The 16,358-nt window shown below is 32.4% G+C and overlaps 2 protein-coding genes and 1 long non-coding RNA gene across 4 annotated transcripts; 2 read left to right on the forward strand and 1 right to left on the reverse strand.

The window, feature by feature from the left end:
- Window positions 1–2,652: 2,652 nt before the first annotated feature.
- Window positions 2,653–5,323, reverse strand: LOC105791095 (uncharacterized). Of its 2 annotated transcripts, none has more exons than XM_052634184.1 (6): window positions 5,176–5,323; window positions 4,228–4,332; window positions 3,947–4,117; window positions 3,338–3,508; window positions 3,136–3,236; window positions 2,653–3,060 (listed from the first exon to the last, which is right to left on the reverse strand). In XM_052634184.1, the coding sequence occupies exons 2-6, from the start codon at window positions 4,268–4,270 to the stop codon at window positions 3,001–3,003; spliced, it is 546 nt and encodes a 181-aa protein (XP_052490144.1). In that variant the 5' UTR covers window positions 4,271–4,332; window positions 5,176–5,323; the 3' UTR covers window positions 2,653–3,000. The 2 variants fall into 2 exon arrangements, with proteins under 2 accessions (XP_052490144.1, XP_052490143.1); XM_052634183.1 differs by having other exon boundaries at window positions 4,987–5,297.
- Window positions 5,324–7,416: 2,093 nt separating this feature from the next.
- On the forward strand, window positions 7,417–8,197 carry LOC105791096 (non-specific lipid transfer protein GPI-anchored 10). Its single transcript, XM_012619004.2, has 3 exons — window positions 7,417–7,756; window positions 7,843–7,914; window positions 8,031–8,197. The coding sequence occupies exons 1-3, from the start codon at window positions 7,417–7,419 to the stop codon at window positions 8,195–8,197; spliced, it is 579 nt and encodes a 192-aa protein (XP_012474458.1).
- A 986-nt stretch (window positions 8,198–9,183) lies between these two features.
- On the forward strand, window positions 9,184–10,709 carry LOC105791097 (uncharacterized). The gene is made up of 3 exons (XR_008198411.1): window positions 9,184–9,407; window positions 10,441–10,497; window positions 10,635–10,709. It is a non-coding gene; the product is annotated as an uncharacterized LOC105791097 (long non-coding RNA).
- Window positions 10,710–16,358: the final 5,649 nt, after the last annotated feature.

Here is a 16,358-nt window from a genome sequence, read left to right on the forward strand (position 1 = left end):
TAATGAAATTGAACTGTACGTGAATTAAATGGAAATTGCAAATGATTTGATTTGAATTAAATGAATTATTGTGGTATTGAAATGTATATTGGATTGAGAAATTGAATTGAATCGTGAACATGAGAATCGTGAATTAAATGAAATAGAAATGAAGTATTGAATTGCATGAGTATGTATTGGGTCTTAGAAGCCCTATTTGTTACAAATATAGTATTTTGAAGTTATAACGTGAAGATTTATAAAAGCATGTTAAAAATTTGAAGAGTTTAAATTTGAATGAAATTTTATAACTCTGTTTAACTTGTTTATAAATGTATGTGTTCTGGTAATGCCTCGTACCCTATTCCGGTGTCGAATACGGGTAAGGGGTGTTACACTTGTTGATTTTGAATATCCTCAAATGAAAGATTATCTTGGACCATATAGAGGACAACAATATCATTTACATGACTTTCGTAGATATAGGCCTATATTTGGTAAAGAAGGGATATTCAATCATTCACATTCATCATTACGTAGTGTGATTGAACAAACTTTTGGTGTTTTGAAAACAAAATGGGTCATTTTAAGGGATATGTCAAGTTATAGTTTTGAAAAGCGAACGATGATCGTTGTTGCTACAATGACGATAACAATTTTATTCGAAAACATGTATGTCGAAATGGTGCAAATTTTAAGAAATACAAAAATATTAACAAGGCATATGAGAATATTATTGATTCAAAAAATGTGCATGATGGAGAAAGTGATGATGATGATGATGATGATGATGGTGAATTAAACAATTCAAGTGGTTTTGAAATAGAATTAACAAGAGATGCTATAGCTTCTAGTTTAATGAATTCACTTTAAATTATAAATGCTAATGTAAAATTTTTAATATTTATATTTGGTATATAAATATTGCCCTTTTAGAAACTTTAATTCAAATATATATAATTTTTTAATTTATTAGGTTTATGTTTTCTATGTTATGTTAATATCTAACATGGGTTACATATTCAAATTACATTTTAAAATAAAATAATACAAATGTGTTAAAATCATTAATTAAAAATAATAAAAATATTTTAAAATAATAACAATGTGTTAATATCTAATTACAAATATTTAATAGTTGTATTTAAATATTTAAAATATATTTTATATATTCTAATTAATTTTTATAAATAATTAATATTAATTGCTTAAAATATTTAAAATTGATATTTCATATATTAAAATATTAACAACAAGTTATAATAAATTATTTTATATTCTTACTAAAATATCATAATATTAACTAATTTGAGCATTATTTAAATGAATATTTGTTACTTTATAATATCATATCTAAAACGGGCATTGTATTTTTTAAAAGTACTTTTTGACAACAATACTAAACACTTAAATCTTAAACCAAAATTTTAAAAAATACTTTTCAAACCACTTTTCCACAACACTTTTTAAAATCATTTTTTAAAAGCGATGCTAAACTAGCCTTAAAAAGAATTAAATAGACTTAAGGCTATAGGAAACCCTCGAACTTTTTCAAAAAAAAGCAATTAAGCCCCTACTTTTTTTTTACACTCAATTGGGTACTTGAACTTTCAAAATACATTAAAAGACCCTCAAACTTTAAAAAAAAAAAACAATTAGCCCTACCTTTTTTTTCACTCAATTGGGTACTTGAACTGCTAAAATGCATCAAAAAGGATCTTTGACCGTTAGCTTTAACAGTTGACCATTAAATTTAACTGCCCTTAATTTTTTCAGTTAAAGCCACCCGTACCAAAACCACAACATGACATGTGGCAAAAAAAGGTAAAAAATAAAAATCGATAAAAGTTATAAAAGTTATTAAATATTAATAAAAAAATAAAATTCTTAAAAGAAATTATAAAAATTGTTGTACCAAAAGAAGCATTTTATAATTTTTCTAAAACTCTTATTGATTCTTATTTTTTTTTATCATTTTCGCCACATGTCACGTTATGTTGCGTCAAGTGATGACTTTAAGTGAAAAAAACTAAGGGTCCGTTTGATTGCCAGTAAAATATTTTCCGTAAAATGATTTCTGAAAAATGTTTTACTTTTCTGTAAAATGATTTCTTGGAAAATATTTTCCGTGTTTGATTTAATCTGTAAAATATTTTCTCATTGTTTGATGATTTCCGAAAATATTTTCGGAAAAGTTGTTTTACATATATTAATATATATTAATAAATTTTATATTTTAAATTGTTTTTACATATATTGCAATGATTTATTTATAATAATACACAATTATTAAGCTACAATATTAATCGTTATAAATTTGAAAAAATGCTTTCTTATTAGTTGGAAAAAACTGAAGAGAAATGGCTAAAATTTACCTTTTATTTTATTATTTATTAAATGGGAAGTAAACTTCATACAATACAGCATTCTTGAGCAATAATTAAATTCCCAATAGACTAAACTTGTGATTAATTTGGTCAAAAATAAATCAAAGCTTAGGAGTTTGACACAATTAATTCAACCTTTCTCTATAAAATGAAGTATAAGCTTTATGGTAATCAAACATCTCTCTTAAGATCATCAAATGTTTTGTGAGAGTCAAAATTTCTAATGGTTAACCATTTACAAATGATAAAGTATTGTTGTCTAAAAGAGAGAGTAGTGATATATGTATACCATATAAACATACACTATTTTTCTAAATGTCTGTACATATTAACAAACTTTAATACAACAATACAACTACATGTTGTTGTCTAAGAGAGAGAGTAGTGATATATGTATACCATATAAACATACACTACTTTTTCTAAATGTCTGTACATATTAACAAACTTTAATACAACAATACAACTACATGCATGGTATTGATCCTTTACCTCCTTTTATGTATGTATATGTACTAGTTGATGTAGAATTTTAAGGGCAAGACTGGCTTGAAGATTCTTCTTAAGTCGGCTCCTTCCTTCATGGGGAAAAAATACAGAATGAAGCTTGAATGAAGAAGAAGTCTCAACAACTTCAAGTTGCGTCATGATGATTGAGAAATTCTATTATACAAGGATACACTAGATCTACGGCCTGCATCAAAAGGAAGTGTAAATATTTAGGAGAAGCTAATTATGTTGCATCAAATATGAAAGTATTAAATCTTACTCGTTGGGCACCCACTATATCATAGTGAGCAAAATGCGGACCACCTGGTTCTCCAAAAACTTTGTATGTGACCAATGGCTCGAGAATAAGCTTCACTGTTTCTGCTCCATTGATACCATTACAAGCTAAATGAGAAAAACAAAGCAAAGCAGAACAATAAAACTAGATGCAATTTAGACAGGAGGGATAAATTACATCATACCATATACCGCATCAGGCGGACATATTAGATCTTGGTCTCTGGCAATTGCTAAGACGGGGACATTGCTTTTACTGAGATGATTCTTGTAAAAGAATGTCCCACTCCTGTCACGCAATCCTCCCTCCTCAAAGGCTGTTGCTAGCTGTAAGAGAAGCTTGGCAGGCACTGTCTCTGTAAATTATGCTTTAATTGTCATTCATGAAATGGTCCAAAAAAGTAGGAAGTAAATAAAATCTAACTGTGCCAGGGTCAAAGGGAGATTTGAAGACTTATTTAAATTATTCTAGACTTGTCAAGGATGTAAGTATCAACGAGAAAGACATGAACGAGCAACTTCAATAGGTTGAAAGGGGCAAAAAATAGGACAAAATTATTTAAGTAGGATCCAACACAAGCTAACAAGCACATGAAAACGATAGCAGAGGAATCATCAACACATGGAACAGTGTCTTCTGAACTGAAAGACCCTACAATTTTTTGTGTACCGTTGTACTTCTAAAGCATTTTGAAGCATTCGTATAATATGACAGTTAAAAGCATCAATGCCAGAGTCTACATTTAGCATTTGTGCATTATCCTGGAAGCCAAAGGTGAAGCATATTTTCTTACTGAAGTTTTCCGTAACAAGCTTTTCAAACAACTTTGGCTGCAACATGTCCGGGGCAGAAATTTGAGGACTCAACCAAGACAGGAGGTAGGGAGGGTTAGCTGCAAAAGGATGGGTAGCAGCAAGCAATGTTCCAATTAGAATAACAGGAACATTTAGGACCTGTGCAGGGTCTGCCTACTCACCGAAGAGAAATAACATTAGGTTATTGTCAATATATATACAAGCAAATAATAACACTTCACAGAGAAACAATGCTTAAGCAATTTCGCTTCAATAACACTTGCCAGGGGTAAAAGCAGTTTGAGTGACGATCTAGAAGACATATAGTCCAATGATGATGCCAACGTAGTGATTGCTGCCAATCCAGAATCCTTTCCTTCGTAACCTTATAAAAACAAGACATTTTAGCACTCCTATATATTGTTCAAGATACAAAGTCCCAATCATACTTGGAAATAAGATCAAGTTGTTTCTGCATATCTTTTAGTGCTGTAGAAATGCTATTTTGCATATCAAAAGCGCGTGCTGGAGATGATCTTTCAGCTTCTTCAATTATATTTACAAGCTTTTCAATTAAATCCGTAATTTGACTGGAAAAAGCATATCTTTTTTCTGTTTCTGAAAACCTCTTATAATCTGTACCCTTGCCATAAAAATCCTTCCTTTGAGAAATAGAATCTAAAGGGTCTATATATTGTCCAAAATCCATTCCTTGTGTACTCAATCCAGCACCTCTGAGTTCAAGAATCTAGGTATCATATCCTTGACCGCACATGAAGCGTGCGAACGAGGACTGAACATGAATTTGCATCATCAATAGACTTAAAAACAAGAACCCCAAGAAAGCTTAAAGCCTAGAAATGACAATCCAATGGAAGAAACTCTATAAACAGAACAAGCGTAACCCCACAAAGCCATAAGCTACGAAACCACAATCCAATGGAAGAAAAGTTAAGAACTTCGAGAAATACAATTAAAAGCTAAAAATTAATAACAAAAAGAAACCCATAAAAGCTATGAGGTTTAGAAAATTACAAACCCATCACGTAGAAGCCTAGAAATTGCATTAATTCACCAATAGAAATAATTCAATGAGAATGAAGAATGGATTGGAATTCGGGTACAGGGTCGGAGCGGGAAGGATTGAGGGAATCGAAATGAAGAATGGATTGGAATGGGAGAAGCCACAGAAAATGAGTAGAAATGAAAGTGGAAATAGAAAACATACCTTTCTAAAGAAAGTCTGCAAAGAAATTTTTGAAGCTGAGACGATGAGAGTGTAGAGAAGGGAATGGAAAATGTCTTACGGAAGGAAAATCGATAAGACATTTTCCAAAACTATGGAAGTGATTTTCCTTAGTGTTTGTAAAAGGTTTTCCTTGTGGAATTCATTTTCCACCAAACAAAGCCGGAAAATTCGAAAAACAATTTCCGGAAAATCAAATCCCACAATCAAACGAACCCTAAGTGTCATTAACTTTAACGGTCAACGATTAAAGTTAATGGTTAAAAGGGCCTTTTGATGTATTTTTATAAAATTTTAAATGATTTTTATAACTTTTTTTCTAATTTTTAATATTTTTATTAAAATTTAATATTTTTAATATTTTTTATTGATTTTTATTTTTTATAATTTTTTGCCACATGTCACGTCATGGTTGTAACACGGGGTGTCTTTAACTGAAAAAAATTAGGGGTAATTAACTTTAATAGTCAACTATTAAAGTTAACGGGCAAATGACTTTTTTAATGTATTTTAACAGTTCAAGTACTCAATTGAGTAAAAAAAATAAAGCAGGAGTTTAATTGCTTTTTTTGAAAAAGTTTTGAGGGTCTTTTTGATGCATTTTAAAAGTTTAAGTACTCAATTGAGTGTAAAAAAAAAAGTAATGGCTTAATTACTTTTTTGGAAATAGTTTGAGAGCCTTTTGATGCATTTTTAAAGTTAAAGTAACCAATTGAATAAGAAAATAAAGACTTAATTACTTTTTTTTAAATATTTAAGAACTTTTCACAACCATAAACTGAGTTAAATATCAAAGATGGAAAAATGTCTTGGTTCAAATCTTGAATAAAGCTGTAGGCTTTAATTGAGCCTTTTTTAGAGGTAGTTTTGTTAAGGGATTGTTTAATTTATTTTATTTACATGTTTTGTATAAAAATAAAATACTCTTAATACATTTAATTTTTAAAATAAAATGGGTTTTAGTTTCTAATTGAATTGTAAGGATTTAATAATATTTTTAGAGTGTATTTGGACGGGATGAGAGATTTGGAAGATAATTTTATTTCTGAAAAGGTTTTAAAATTTAAAAGATAGATTTACTTGTTTGGAAAAATAATAGAAAATTAATTTTAAAAATTCAAAAGGAATTTTGAGTAACTCAATTTTCTTATTCAAATTTCACTTAAAAGAGGTGATTTCTCAAAATCCCTTTTATTTAAATGTGTGGTCCCATAATAAAATAAAAAAACATTAACTTTAAAATATAATTTTATTTAATTCCAATATATATTTTTGAATTTAATATTATTTAAAATATTTATATATTTTTACAAATATAATGATATCCATATTACATCTTTTATATTATTTGTTTTAATATAATTATTATTTTTAACTTATTAAAGTTCATTAACCTAATTTAAAAAAATATTTATTCAAACAAAATAGAAACAAAAACTAATATTTTAAAATGATGGTTTTAAAATACTAAAAGTTTTAAAAATCTTGGAATTTTAAAATTCCTTATCCAAATCCAGCCTTAGAATTTAGATAAATATAATAAAAAATTTAAAACAAAACTAAAAGAAATTTTGAGTAACTCAAATTCTTTATTCAAATTCTACCTAAAAATATGATATTTCAAAATTCCTTTTATTTAAATATGTGGTCCCATAGTAAAATAAAAAACATTAACTTTAAAATATAATTTTATTTAATTCTACTATATATTTTGTATTATTTATAATATTTATATATGTTTACAAATCTAATGATATCCATATTAAATCTATTATATTATTTGTTTTTAATATAATTATTTTCTCTTATAATTGTTTTTTAACCTAATTTTTATTATTCAAACAAAATAATAAGAAATTCTAGTATTTTGAAATGATATATTTTCCAAAAATTTTCAAAATATCTATTATTCAGTAGTGTTTAATAATAGTAGAGAATTCAAGATCTGCTTTGAGAAAATGAATAAAAAAATTCCAAATCGTGCAAATTTCTTTTTTAAGACCAAATATAAACAGCATGAACTTCTAAATAGAGGTGTCATATAATTTGAGTTGAAGAGAACAGATTTATCGCACAGGGAGAGGGAGACAACATGTGCATGTTAGAATAACACACACCATGCATGTAAACTACTCACACTCAAACCATGTGTTTACATCTTAAATAGTTACCTGGTGAACCCTAGTTTCTACACAAACCAAGAGACTTTACACAGCTTACACCATGGCTGCTCTAGCCTTTACACCTATTCTCATGCTGCTGCTCTTGGTTGCCAGTCTTCCCACTTCCCTTTCTCAGGACCCTATCACCCCAGGACCAACCGTATCCGACTGTAGCCCACGTCTGGTGGCTCTCATGCCATGTGCACCATTTGTGCAAGGCAATGCTCCGAGACCAGCGCAGTCCTGCTGTGACAATCTCAATCAGCTCTATGGACTGCAGCCTGGTTGTCTTTGTCTCCTCCTCAATGACACCACTTTAAGTGCTTTTCCCATAAACAGGACTCTTGCACAGCAGTTACCTGTTCTTTGCAAGCTCCAAGCTAACAGCTCTTCTTGCTCAGGTACAATTCAGATCTTCTGAATTAATTATCTTGCATTCACGCCGGCTTTTCGATATCTGATTAATTGGTTTGATATTTTCTTTAAGGGTTGCCTTCCCCTCCGGGTTCATCTGGTTCTCAAGTTTCTCTAGGGACAAATCATAACTCTTCTGTCGCTGGTAATCAAATTATTTTAAAAGGCTTGCCTTTCTTTTTAAGACCAGAAGGGTGAATAAATTTTCTATTAAATGGATCATCATCATATTATAAGTTAAAGTTTTGCTTGTTTCCCCAGCTTCTTCTCCCATGGGGAACCCAAATGTTCCAGTGGCACCAAGACCAAGCATCATGGGGTTAGGGTTTGGCCGGAGCAAGGCTGGAAGATTGAAGGCACAAGGCCTCTTAGCAATGGTGGCTGCTGCTGTTATTCTGTGTTCAAGACTCGCGCTTCCATACTATTGACTCTGGTTAACAAAGTGTTGTTTCTTAGGTGTATTTATAGTTTTGAGCAAGTTATTTATTGGAACAAAGTTTATCTATTTGGGAATGATACATATGCTTGCAATGGTTAATGTTTGTTTCATCCAAGCACAACCAAACCATTGTGGCAATCTCTATAAATTCATATAATAATATAATTAAACCAAAAATCAAGCCTATTAAGCTTTAAAAAGCAGATGGAAGCAACTGTCAACTTTAACGTATGATATTTATCTCAAATTATAAAGTTATATATTACATGCATTAGATTACAAATCCAGGAAAAGCCCGTAATAAATTCAAGTGATTTGTTTATCATCCCAAGTATAATATTACAGCAAACTTCAGTAGGGTTTGATTCAAATACATCTGAATTTGAGACATCGGGTTCTTCTAAAAGCTCTCGAGACTGTATAGACTCTTTGTATGCTGGAGTCTCTTTAAAATCTGTGGCCCCTTCGTTATAAGTAGCCACGACAGCAATCCCACATGCAATTAACTGACAACATAGAGACGTCAGCTTGAAGAATCATCAATCAGTCTCGAACCAAATTTTAGATAAAGTGCAGAAACCAAGGAACAAACATATTTTACATGTACAACAGGTTAGAATTTTCCAGTATCATCACAATATAAACCCAAAAAAATGAAAAGAATTCTTCTCATCATTCATCAAATAAATCAATGGCAAGCTGATTTAGCTTTAGCTTAATCAGCAAGTCTCGTGACTTGGAGAAGAAACAAAGCAGAAAATTTCCTTTTGTAGAGAACAGAATTGAAAGCAAATGAAAAATGGAGAGTATATGAATGAAAACAAACTGATTTTTTCATTAACAAAGTATTGGCAAATTTCCATTACATATATCAATCATAAGTTGAGCTTACAAGTCAAAATGCTACCTAAACACTTACCTAACACCACTTAATACATTGACAGCGTGTTTGGTTTACTGTAATAGGTATACCATTACGCCCCGATTACGCGCCTATTACATTACCCACCTATTCCGGCGTTTGGTTCGCTGTTTTCCCATTCCGCGCCGAATCGGTTACTCCCCCATTACATTGATTGCGCGTAATAGGCATTACGCCCCCTCAGCGCCGATTACCCATTCCACGTCTTTCCCTTTTTTCTCTTCCGTTTTCTGCCCTCGTCCTCAACGCTCCAATTCTCCCACGCTTCCTTGCACAGGTAATTTCTTTTCCCTCATCCTCTCCCGACGTTTCTCAATTTTTTCCTTTCCAGATTTCTACTTCTTCTTCTGGTACGGTACGCTTCTTTTCTTCTCACATTTCTTTTCTATTCTCCAGATTTCTGCTTTTCTTCCAAATTTTTTCCCTATTTTTCTTTTCTATAGAATCGATTTTGATTTTGATTTTATTTATAAACTTTGCAGTAGCTCATATTATACATTGTCCTAAACATCTCTGCAAGACTTTACAAACCTTGAGGCAATGTTATTTATAAGTTGACAGTGTAAGCATCTTGGTTGGGCTGTTTTCTGAAACTAATTTACTTCTCTTTGTGACTCTTCACAATGAGAAATTAGCTCTTGTGTACTTCTTTCTGAGAAAGTTATATTGTACAAGCTGTCGTGATGTAGTGGCTTGGTTATCCTGCATCTGTTTTGGAAATTGTGTTACTTGTACTTAGGTGCTTCTTGAAGTAACATTTGTTGTTTCTCATATGCTATCGCTTCCCAGAGAAAATATGTTGAGAAGGTATTAGGGAGCTTTTCTCAAGGATTTCTCATGTGCTTTATTTATCTGTTCCTTTTGTTGAGGAAAAGACCTAGAATTATGTGAATTCCCTTGCACCTTCAACCTGAAAAATTTCTCACAACACCTATTTCCTCAGAAGGATAATGATATTTGAGTTTTCAAATTCTAGTTATATATGAAGGCTCCTTGATGGAATAAGTTTGTGGGATGTTTTATACCCATCGTGCAGAAGTTTTAGACAAAAACTCAACCCCTGTTGCAATATATAGAAGACTGTCCCTTTCTTCTTGAGGAGTTGTTCTTCCTTGTATCCCTGGAATAGAAATCTTAAAATGGTTTCTAATGCAGTTAAAATTTCTTGTTCTAATCAAGAGTTCATCACTTTAGGTTATACTTTTGGCACATGTAACTAACTAATTTTCAAGATCATTCATCTCATATTTGATTTTAGTAGAATATTTCATATGCTTGATGCTTGGTCTAATTTCTCTTCATATTTGCAGGGTGAAGTTTTGAGACCCTTATCAGAAATTGATGATCTTTCCAGTACATTTTTAAAGGTAAGTCTACTACATGATTTACTATATTTTAGAAATAGTGGTATACTCAAAAGATCTTTTCCTGTCCTAAGGGTTAGCTTCTAATTTCATTTGTTAACTAATAATGTATTGTCTTATTATATGTGGGGCTAAATTAGTTTAACACAACCATCAATGGACCAAGAGGCTCAGGGATTGTTGGTGACCGGGGATCTAGAGAAGGTGAATTTGTTTATCTCATTACTTAATTTATGTTTTTGACGTCCAATCATTTTTGGTTTTGTTTCTTATAGCTCTTTAAATGTTATACTTGGTATCAATGCTGATAAAATAAGATATCAGGGGATGAATTTGAATAAATATCAAGAAAATAGATCAGGATAACTGTTTTCAGAGTGTTTTAGGTTGTTGATTTCATATCTAGATAAAATAAATGGAAAAATATGGGTTGGTTATATCCGGATTATGATCAATTTATTTGGTGTAAGGTCATTGCTTGTAACATTTGATAAGACTCATATACAGTTTGTATTATGCATATAAATCCTTAGGTGCAGTGGATATGCTTTCTGTAATATAGTTGAGTAGAAGATAAGATGATAGATAGTTTTACAAAAATTTTGGGATGGATTCCTTTGGTGGTTAAGAGGTTGCCTATTGAGTAGGTTGGGTTATTACAAAGTAGAATTTTAGTTCAATTGGCTTTATCCCCACCCCCACTTGTTTCTTGTGTTAAATAAATCATGAATTTTTGCATATATTCAAGTATCTTAAGCATATAAAGTCTGAACATCATTGAAAATCCAAACGTTGGAACTGAACAACCTTAATGTGTATGCTGAAGAACTTTTTATTATATCAAGAAGCTTAAATTTTAAATGCTTTAACAAATGCTAAAGAATTCGATCCCTTCCTTTGCTTAATGTGTTCCACGATGACACATTACTATCATGATCAATAATCATCATCTGACACTTTTCAAGGTTTCCTTTAATACCTTTTAACAATCATCATACCCGAGCTTGGTTTTCTCCTTCAAGGTTCATCTGTTCTTTGAATGGCCACATGGGGAGGAAGTACCTTATTGGCTTGGTCGTGAGCTCTTGAAATCGAAAGTGTTCCCGAGACAAGCAATGGTCATCACAATCTGTCACCCAATTTGGACTCAAAGCATCTCTGGGACATCCTCATACCCGAGCGGAAGAAACCAACATTTTCTAGTGAACCAATTCTAGTTTTTGATTTTGATTTTCTTTTCTTTTCTTGTGTTTGATTTTGATTGGGGAGGTAGTAGTAGGGGCATCGGGTATGATTTTAATCCTTCTGTTTTTTTCCACTTGTTAACTTTTATATAAACCTCTTGAGTATTATCTTCTAAACTTTCTGGCTTATATTATTTTTGGTATATTTGCTTGACACCTCCGGAGTAAAGTACTTTTTCGAAATCTCAATGTTTGTTTCATTTCTCTTTTCAATTCCAACATTGCAATGTGTTTTTCTTGTCTTTGTTTGCCTAATAAAGCAGGTACCTTTTTGTTAAATGTTTTCTTGATCTGTTGGCCAAGAGTTTGTGCTAAGATTTGCATTTCCACTTTAGGTATTATTCTTGATTATGTTGTGGAGACTCGTATCTATATATAAACTAAACTATTGAACCACTTCTGAGTAATTTGCAAATAATGAATGAATCAGCTTCTCAAGCTAGTATTAAGTCGTGTCACTTTCATCTGCGCATAATGTGATGGTTTGATAGTTGAAATTATGGATGATCTGAATCTAGCTGTAGGTGATAGTTTAAGATTTCACTGGGCAACAAAGATGAGCAAATAAACAAGCAACAGAACCATGTATATTGATGTCCTCTTTCGAAATTAATTCGAGATCTATTAGATCCTCCGTCATAGCCATCTCACATGGACGAACCTCTCAGTTTAATTCTTAAATATATGAATATTTATGTTTATGCAAAATTTAATTCTTAAGTTATTTATTACTTCTAATATTTTTTTAATTGTAGAATAATTAAATTATTTGTTTCATTAATGATATTTTAGCACATTAAATATGTATTGCGGTTTAAAATTAATAAAGTAAGTTATATATTTCTTTATATTATTATATATCATGATTTTAGTAAATTCATATAAGAATAATTATATTAAGAATTTTATTAAATTATATATTTTATTAAATTATATTTAATAATAATTATGTTAAAATATGGTAAAAATATTTATATTATATTTTTAATAATCTTATTAAAATTTTATAACAAAACAATAATCATCAACTTAAAAAAAATTCTGCTAAGGGTATTCTAGTCATTTTAGTTTTTTCCCTTATGCTATTACACCTCCATTTCATTTAACCAAACACAAGAATACTATTACGCCTCTATTCCATTACATTCAACCAAACAATTGAATTGCTATTACGCCTCTATTCCATTACGCCTCTATTCTATTACGCCTCTATTCCATTACAGCGAACCAAACGTGCTGTGAAAATTGCTAAACTAGCTTGCACAAGTTGCTTTGCTGAATTTTCCGTCAATCAACATCAAGAATTACATCAAAAGATTTACCAACTAAGTCCTAAAAGAACTAAGTTACAAACTATAAACTCAAAGCAACAAAATAAGTTGAATTTGGACAGCATTCATAAGCTCCAGCTGCTGCCTACTTGTCACGAGTTGCATGTGTTACTTCTTTGCTCCATTTGAGCTGCATGGCCATGATTGCTACTGCTTGAGTTGCATGGGAACTAACTTCAACACCCCTCCTTAGTTTCCATGCTTGTAACACCTGGCTGCTTCCTTAATTTTATAAATCTTGACACATTAAGAGCCTTTGTGAAAATATCTGCAATTTGCTCTTCTGAATTGCAATGAACCAGCTTTACCTTATGAGCTTGCTCCATTTCCCTTATCACATGTAGCTTGATGCTAAAATGCTTCGTTCTACCATGGAAAACAGGATTCTTTGCAATTGCAACAGCAGATTTGTAATCACAATAAATCTCTGTTGCTCTTTCTTGATGTTGGTTCAAATCAACTAGGATTTTCCTAAGCCATATGGCTTGATTTATAGCTCCAGCAGCAGCAACATATTCAGCTTTTGTTGTTGACTGTGCCACAAGATTTTGCTTCATCGAGCTCCAACAAAACATGCCTAAGCCAATGGTAAAAGCATATCCAAAAGTGCTTTTCATATCATCACTCGAACCAGCCCAGTCACTGTCAGTATAGCCTATCAATTTCAAACTTTCAGCTTTGTTGAATAACACACCATGGCCAAGAGTGCCTTTGATGTACCTTAGCACTCTCTTTGCTGCTTGAAAATGCTACTCATTACAGCAATTCATAAACCTTGATAACATACTAACAGCAAACATGATATCAGGCTTGGTTGCTGTCAAATATAACAAGCTACCAACAAGACTTTTGTACATAGATTCACAGACAGGATCACGATTTTCTTGGCTCGATAGTTTCATGCCAACAACCATAGGTGTGCTAGTTGGCTTACAGTTCTGCATAGAGAACTTGTTTAAGATCTTCATAGCAAAGGCTTTTTGACTAAGAAAAATTCCATTTTTGGTTTGCATCACCTCCATTCCAAGGAAGCAGTTCATTCTACCTAAGTCAGACATTTCAAACATGTTCTTCATTTTGGTTTTGAAATCAGCCAACATAATCTTGTCTCCTCCTGTCAGCAAGAGATCATCTACATAAAGGTACAAAATGAGCTGTGTTTCAACTTCATTCTTCTTGACATATAGTGTTGGCTCACTAACACTTCTCTCAAATCCCAAACTGACCAAATAGCTGTCAATTTGAGCATACCAGGCTCTAGAAGCTTGCTTTAAACCATATAAGGCCTTTTTAAGTCTGTACACCATGTGCTCCTTGCTAGATACAACAAATCTTTGAGGCTGGTCAATGTAGATTTCTTCTTCCAGGAAGCCATTAAGAAATGCAGACTTCACATCTAACTGATGAATGGTCCACTGCTTTTGTGCAACCAAAGCAACTAACAACTTGACTGTATCAAGCTTGGCTACTGGTGCAAAAGTCTCCATGTAGTCTAGGCCATATCTTTGGCTAAAGCCCTTGACAACTAGTCTAAATTTCAACTTGTTTAAATTGCCATCAGCATTTTGTTTGGCTCGATAGACCTATTTTACACCAATGATATTCCTATTAGCAGGCCTTTCAACCAACTCCCATGTTTGATTCTTTTGAATCATGTTGATTTCTTTAACCATGGCTTGCTTCCATCCTACATCAGCCTCAGTTTCTTCAAAACTGCTTGGTTCCACTATGGCAACATGTGCTCTCTTATAAATCTCATCCAAGAGTCTTGTGCCCCTGACTGGCATATCATCAATGTCCATTTCAGGACCAATCTGATCGAGTTCAACCTGATCAGCCATTAGCTCTTTAGAGATAACCTCTGGCTCATTTCTTTACCAATTCCAACATCCTTTTTCATCAAAGACCACATCTCTGCTCACTTGGATCTTATTTGTTGAAGGATCCAAGATCCTATAACCTTTCTTGACTGAGTTGTAGCCTACGAAAATACCAAGTTGGGCCCTTTTTGACAACTTGTCTCTCTTCACAATTGGTATTTGTGCATAACACATACAGCCAAAGACTTTCATATGAGCCAATGATGGTTTAAATCCAAACTAGGCCTTAAATAGAGTCTTATGTCCAATGCCTTGGCTGGTAGCTTGTTCTGAATGTAAACAGCAGTGTTAACTACTTCAGCCCACATGGTATTGGGCAAATGTTTCTCAAACAGAAGACACCTGGCCATATCTATCAAACTTCTATTTTTCCTTTCACTAACCCCATTCCGCTGAGGTGTATAAACATTGGTTAGTTGATGTTTGATACCTGTATCATTGCAAATAGCTTGAAACTGAGCTGAGGTGTACTCAGTCTTATTGTCTGATCTTATAGACTTCAGCTTGCATCCTGTTTCTATTTCAGCTGCAGCTTTGAACTTCAAAAATACTTGAGCTACCTCAGACTTATATTTCAAGAAGAAAATCCAGCAATATCTGGTACAATCATTAATGAAAAGAATGAAGTACCTGTTACCATTGAGTGATTCAGTCTTCATTGGGCCACACACAGTAGTGTGCACCAGCTGTAATTTCTCTAAGGTTCTCCAGGCCTTGTTGGTAGGAAACGACAGTCTTGCTTGTTTTCCTACCTGACATACCTCACAAACATCATCATTCTTCACTGAATTGGTAAAGTTTTCAACCAAATCTTTATTGACCATCTGAGCCATCAATCTGAAGTTAGTATGCCCAAGCCTTTGGTGCTAAAGCTTGGAATCTTTAGTAGAGGTAGTGTAGGCTGAGTGTTGTGAGTCACTTGGCCAGTTGACTTCAAAGCAATTATCAATCATAGTGACTCTCATGAAACTTGATCCATTTGGATCAGTAATTTTGCACTTCTTGCCCTTGAACACCACTGAATGACCTTTCTCAAGTTATTGAACAATGTTGAGAAGGTTCCTATCAATCTCAGGCACTAGCAGCACATTTGAGATAATTTTACTACCTATAGGGGTGCATATCAGCACATCCCCTTTTCCTTCAGGCTTTATGAATTGGCTATTGCCAACTTTTACTTTGGTTTTATAGCTCCTACTCAGAGTTTTAAAGATGCTTGCATCTGGTGACATATGGTTAGTGCAACCATTATCTAATAGCCAACCTTTTGAGCCCCTCTTCTAACCAACTGAGCATAACACAACGAAGACCTGCTCTTTATGGTCACTTCTGTCTTTAGCCACTCGAGCTTCAACATTCTTCTGTTGTGATTGATTTTACCTAGGTCTACCCTTGTTTTTGCAAACTCT

This window comes from Gossypium raimondii, chromosome 8 (assembly GCF_025698545.1).
Source record: "Gossypium raimondii isolate GPD5lz chromosome 8, ASM2569854v1, whole genome shotgun sequence".
In the NCBI taxonomy this organism is placed as follows: Eukaryota; Viridiplantae; Streptophyta; class Magnoliopsida; order Malvales; family Malvaceae; genus Gossypium; species Gossypium raimondii.

Excerpts from the sequence above, each read along its gene's own strand:
- LOC105791095 (XM_052634183.1), bottom strand. The coding sequence starts at position 5,014 with ATGCAATTTCTAGGCTTCTACGTGATGG. Across the intron at positions 3,509-3,946 it reads GCTTGTTACGGAAAACTTCA|AGACAGTGCCTGCCAAGCTT; the intron begins GTAAGAAAATAT and ends CATAATTTACAG. Across the intron at positions 3,061-3,135 it reads ATATAGTGGGTGCCCAACGA|GCCGTAGATCTAGTGTATCC; the intron begins GTAAGATTTAAT and ends CTTTTGATGCAG.
- LOC105791096 (XM_012619004.2), top strand. The coding sequence starts at position 7,417 with ATGGCTGCTCTAGCCTTTACACCTATTCTCATGCTGCTGCTCTTGGTT. Across the intron at positions 7,757-7,842 it reads TAACAGCTCTTCTTGCTCAG|GGTTGCCTTCCCCTCCGGGT; the intron begins GTACAATTCAGA and ends ATTTTCTTTAAG. Across the intron at positions 7,915-8,030 it reads TCATAACTCTTCTGTCGCTG|CTTCTTCTCCCATGGGGAAC; the intron begins GTAATCAAATTA and ends TTGTTTCCCCAG.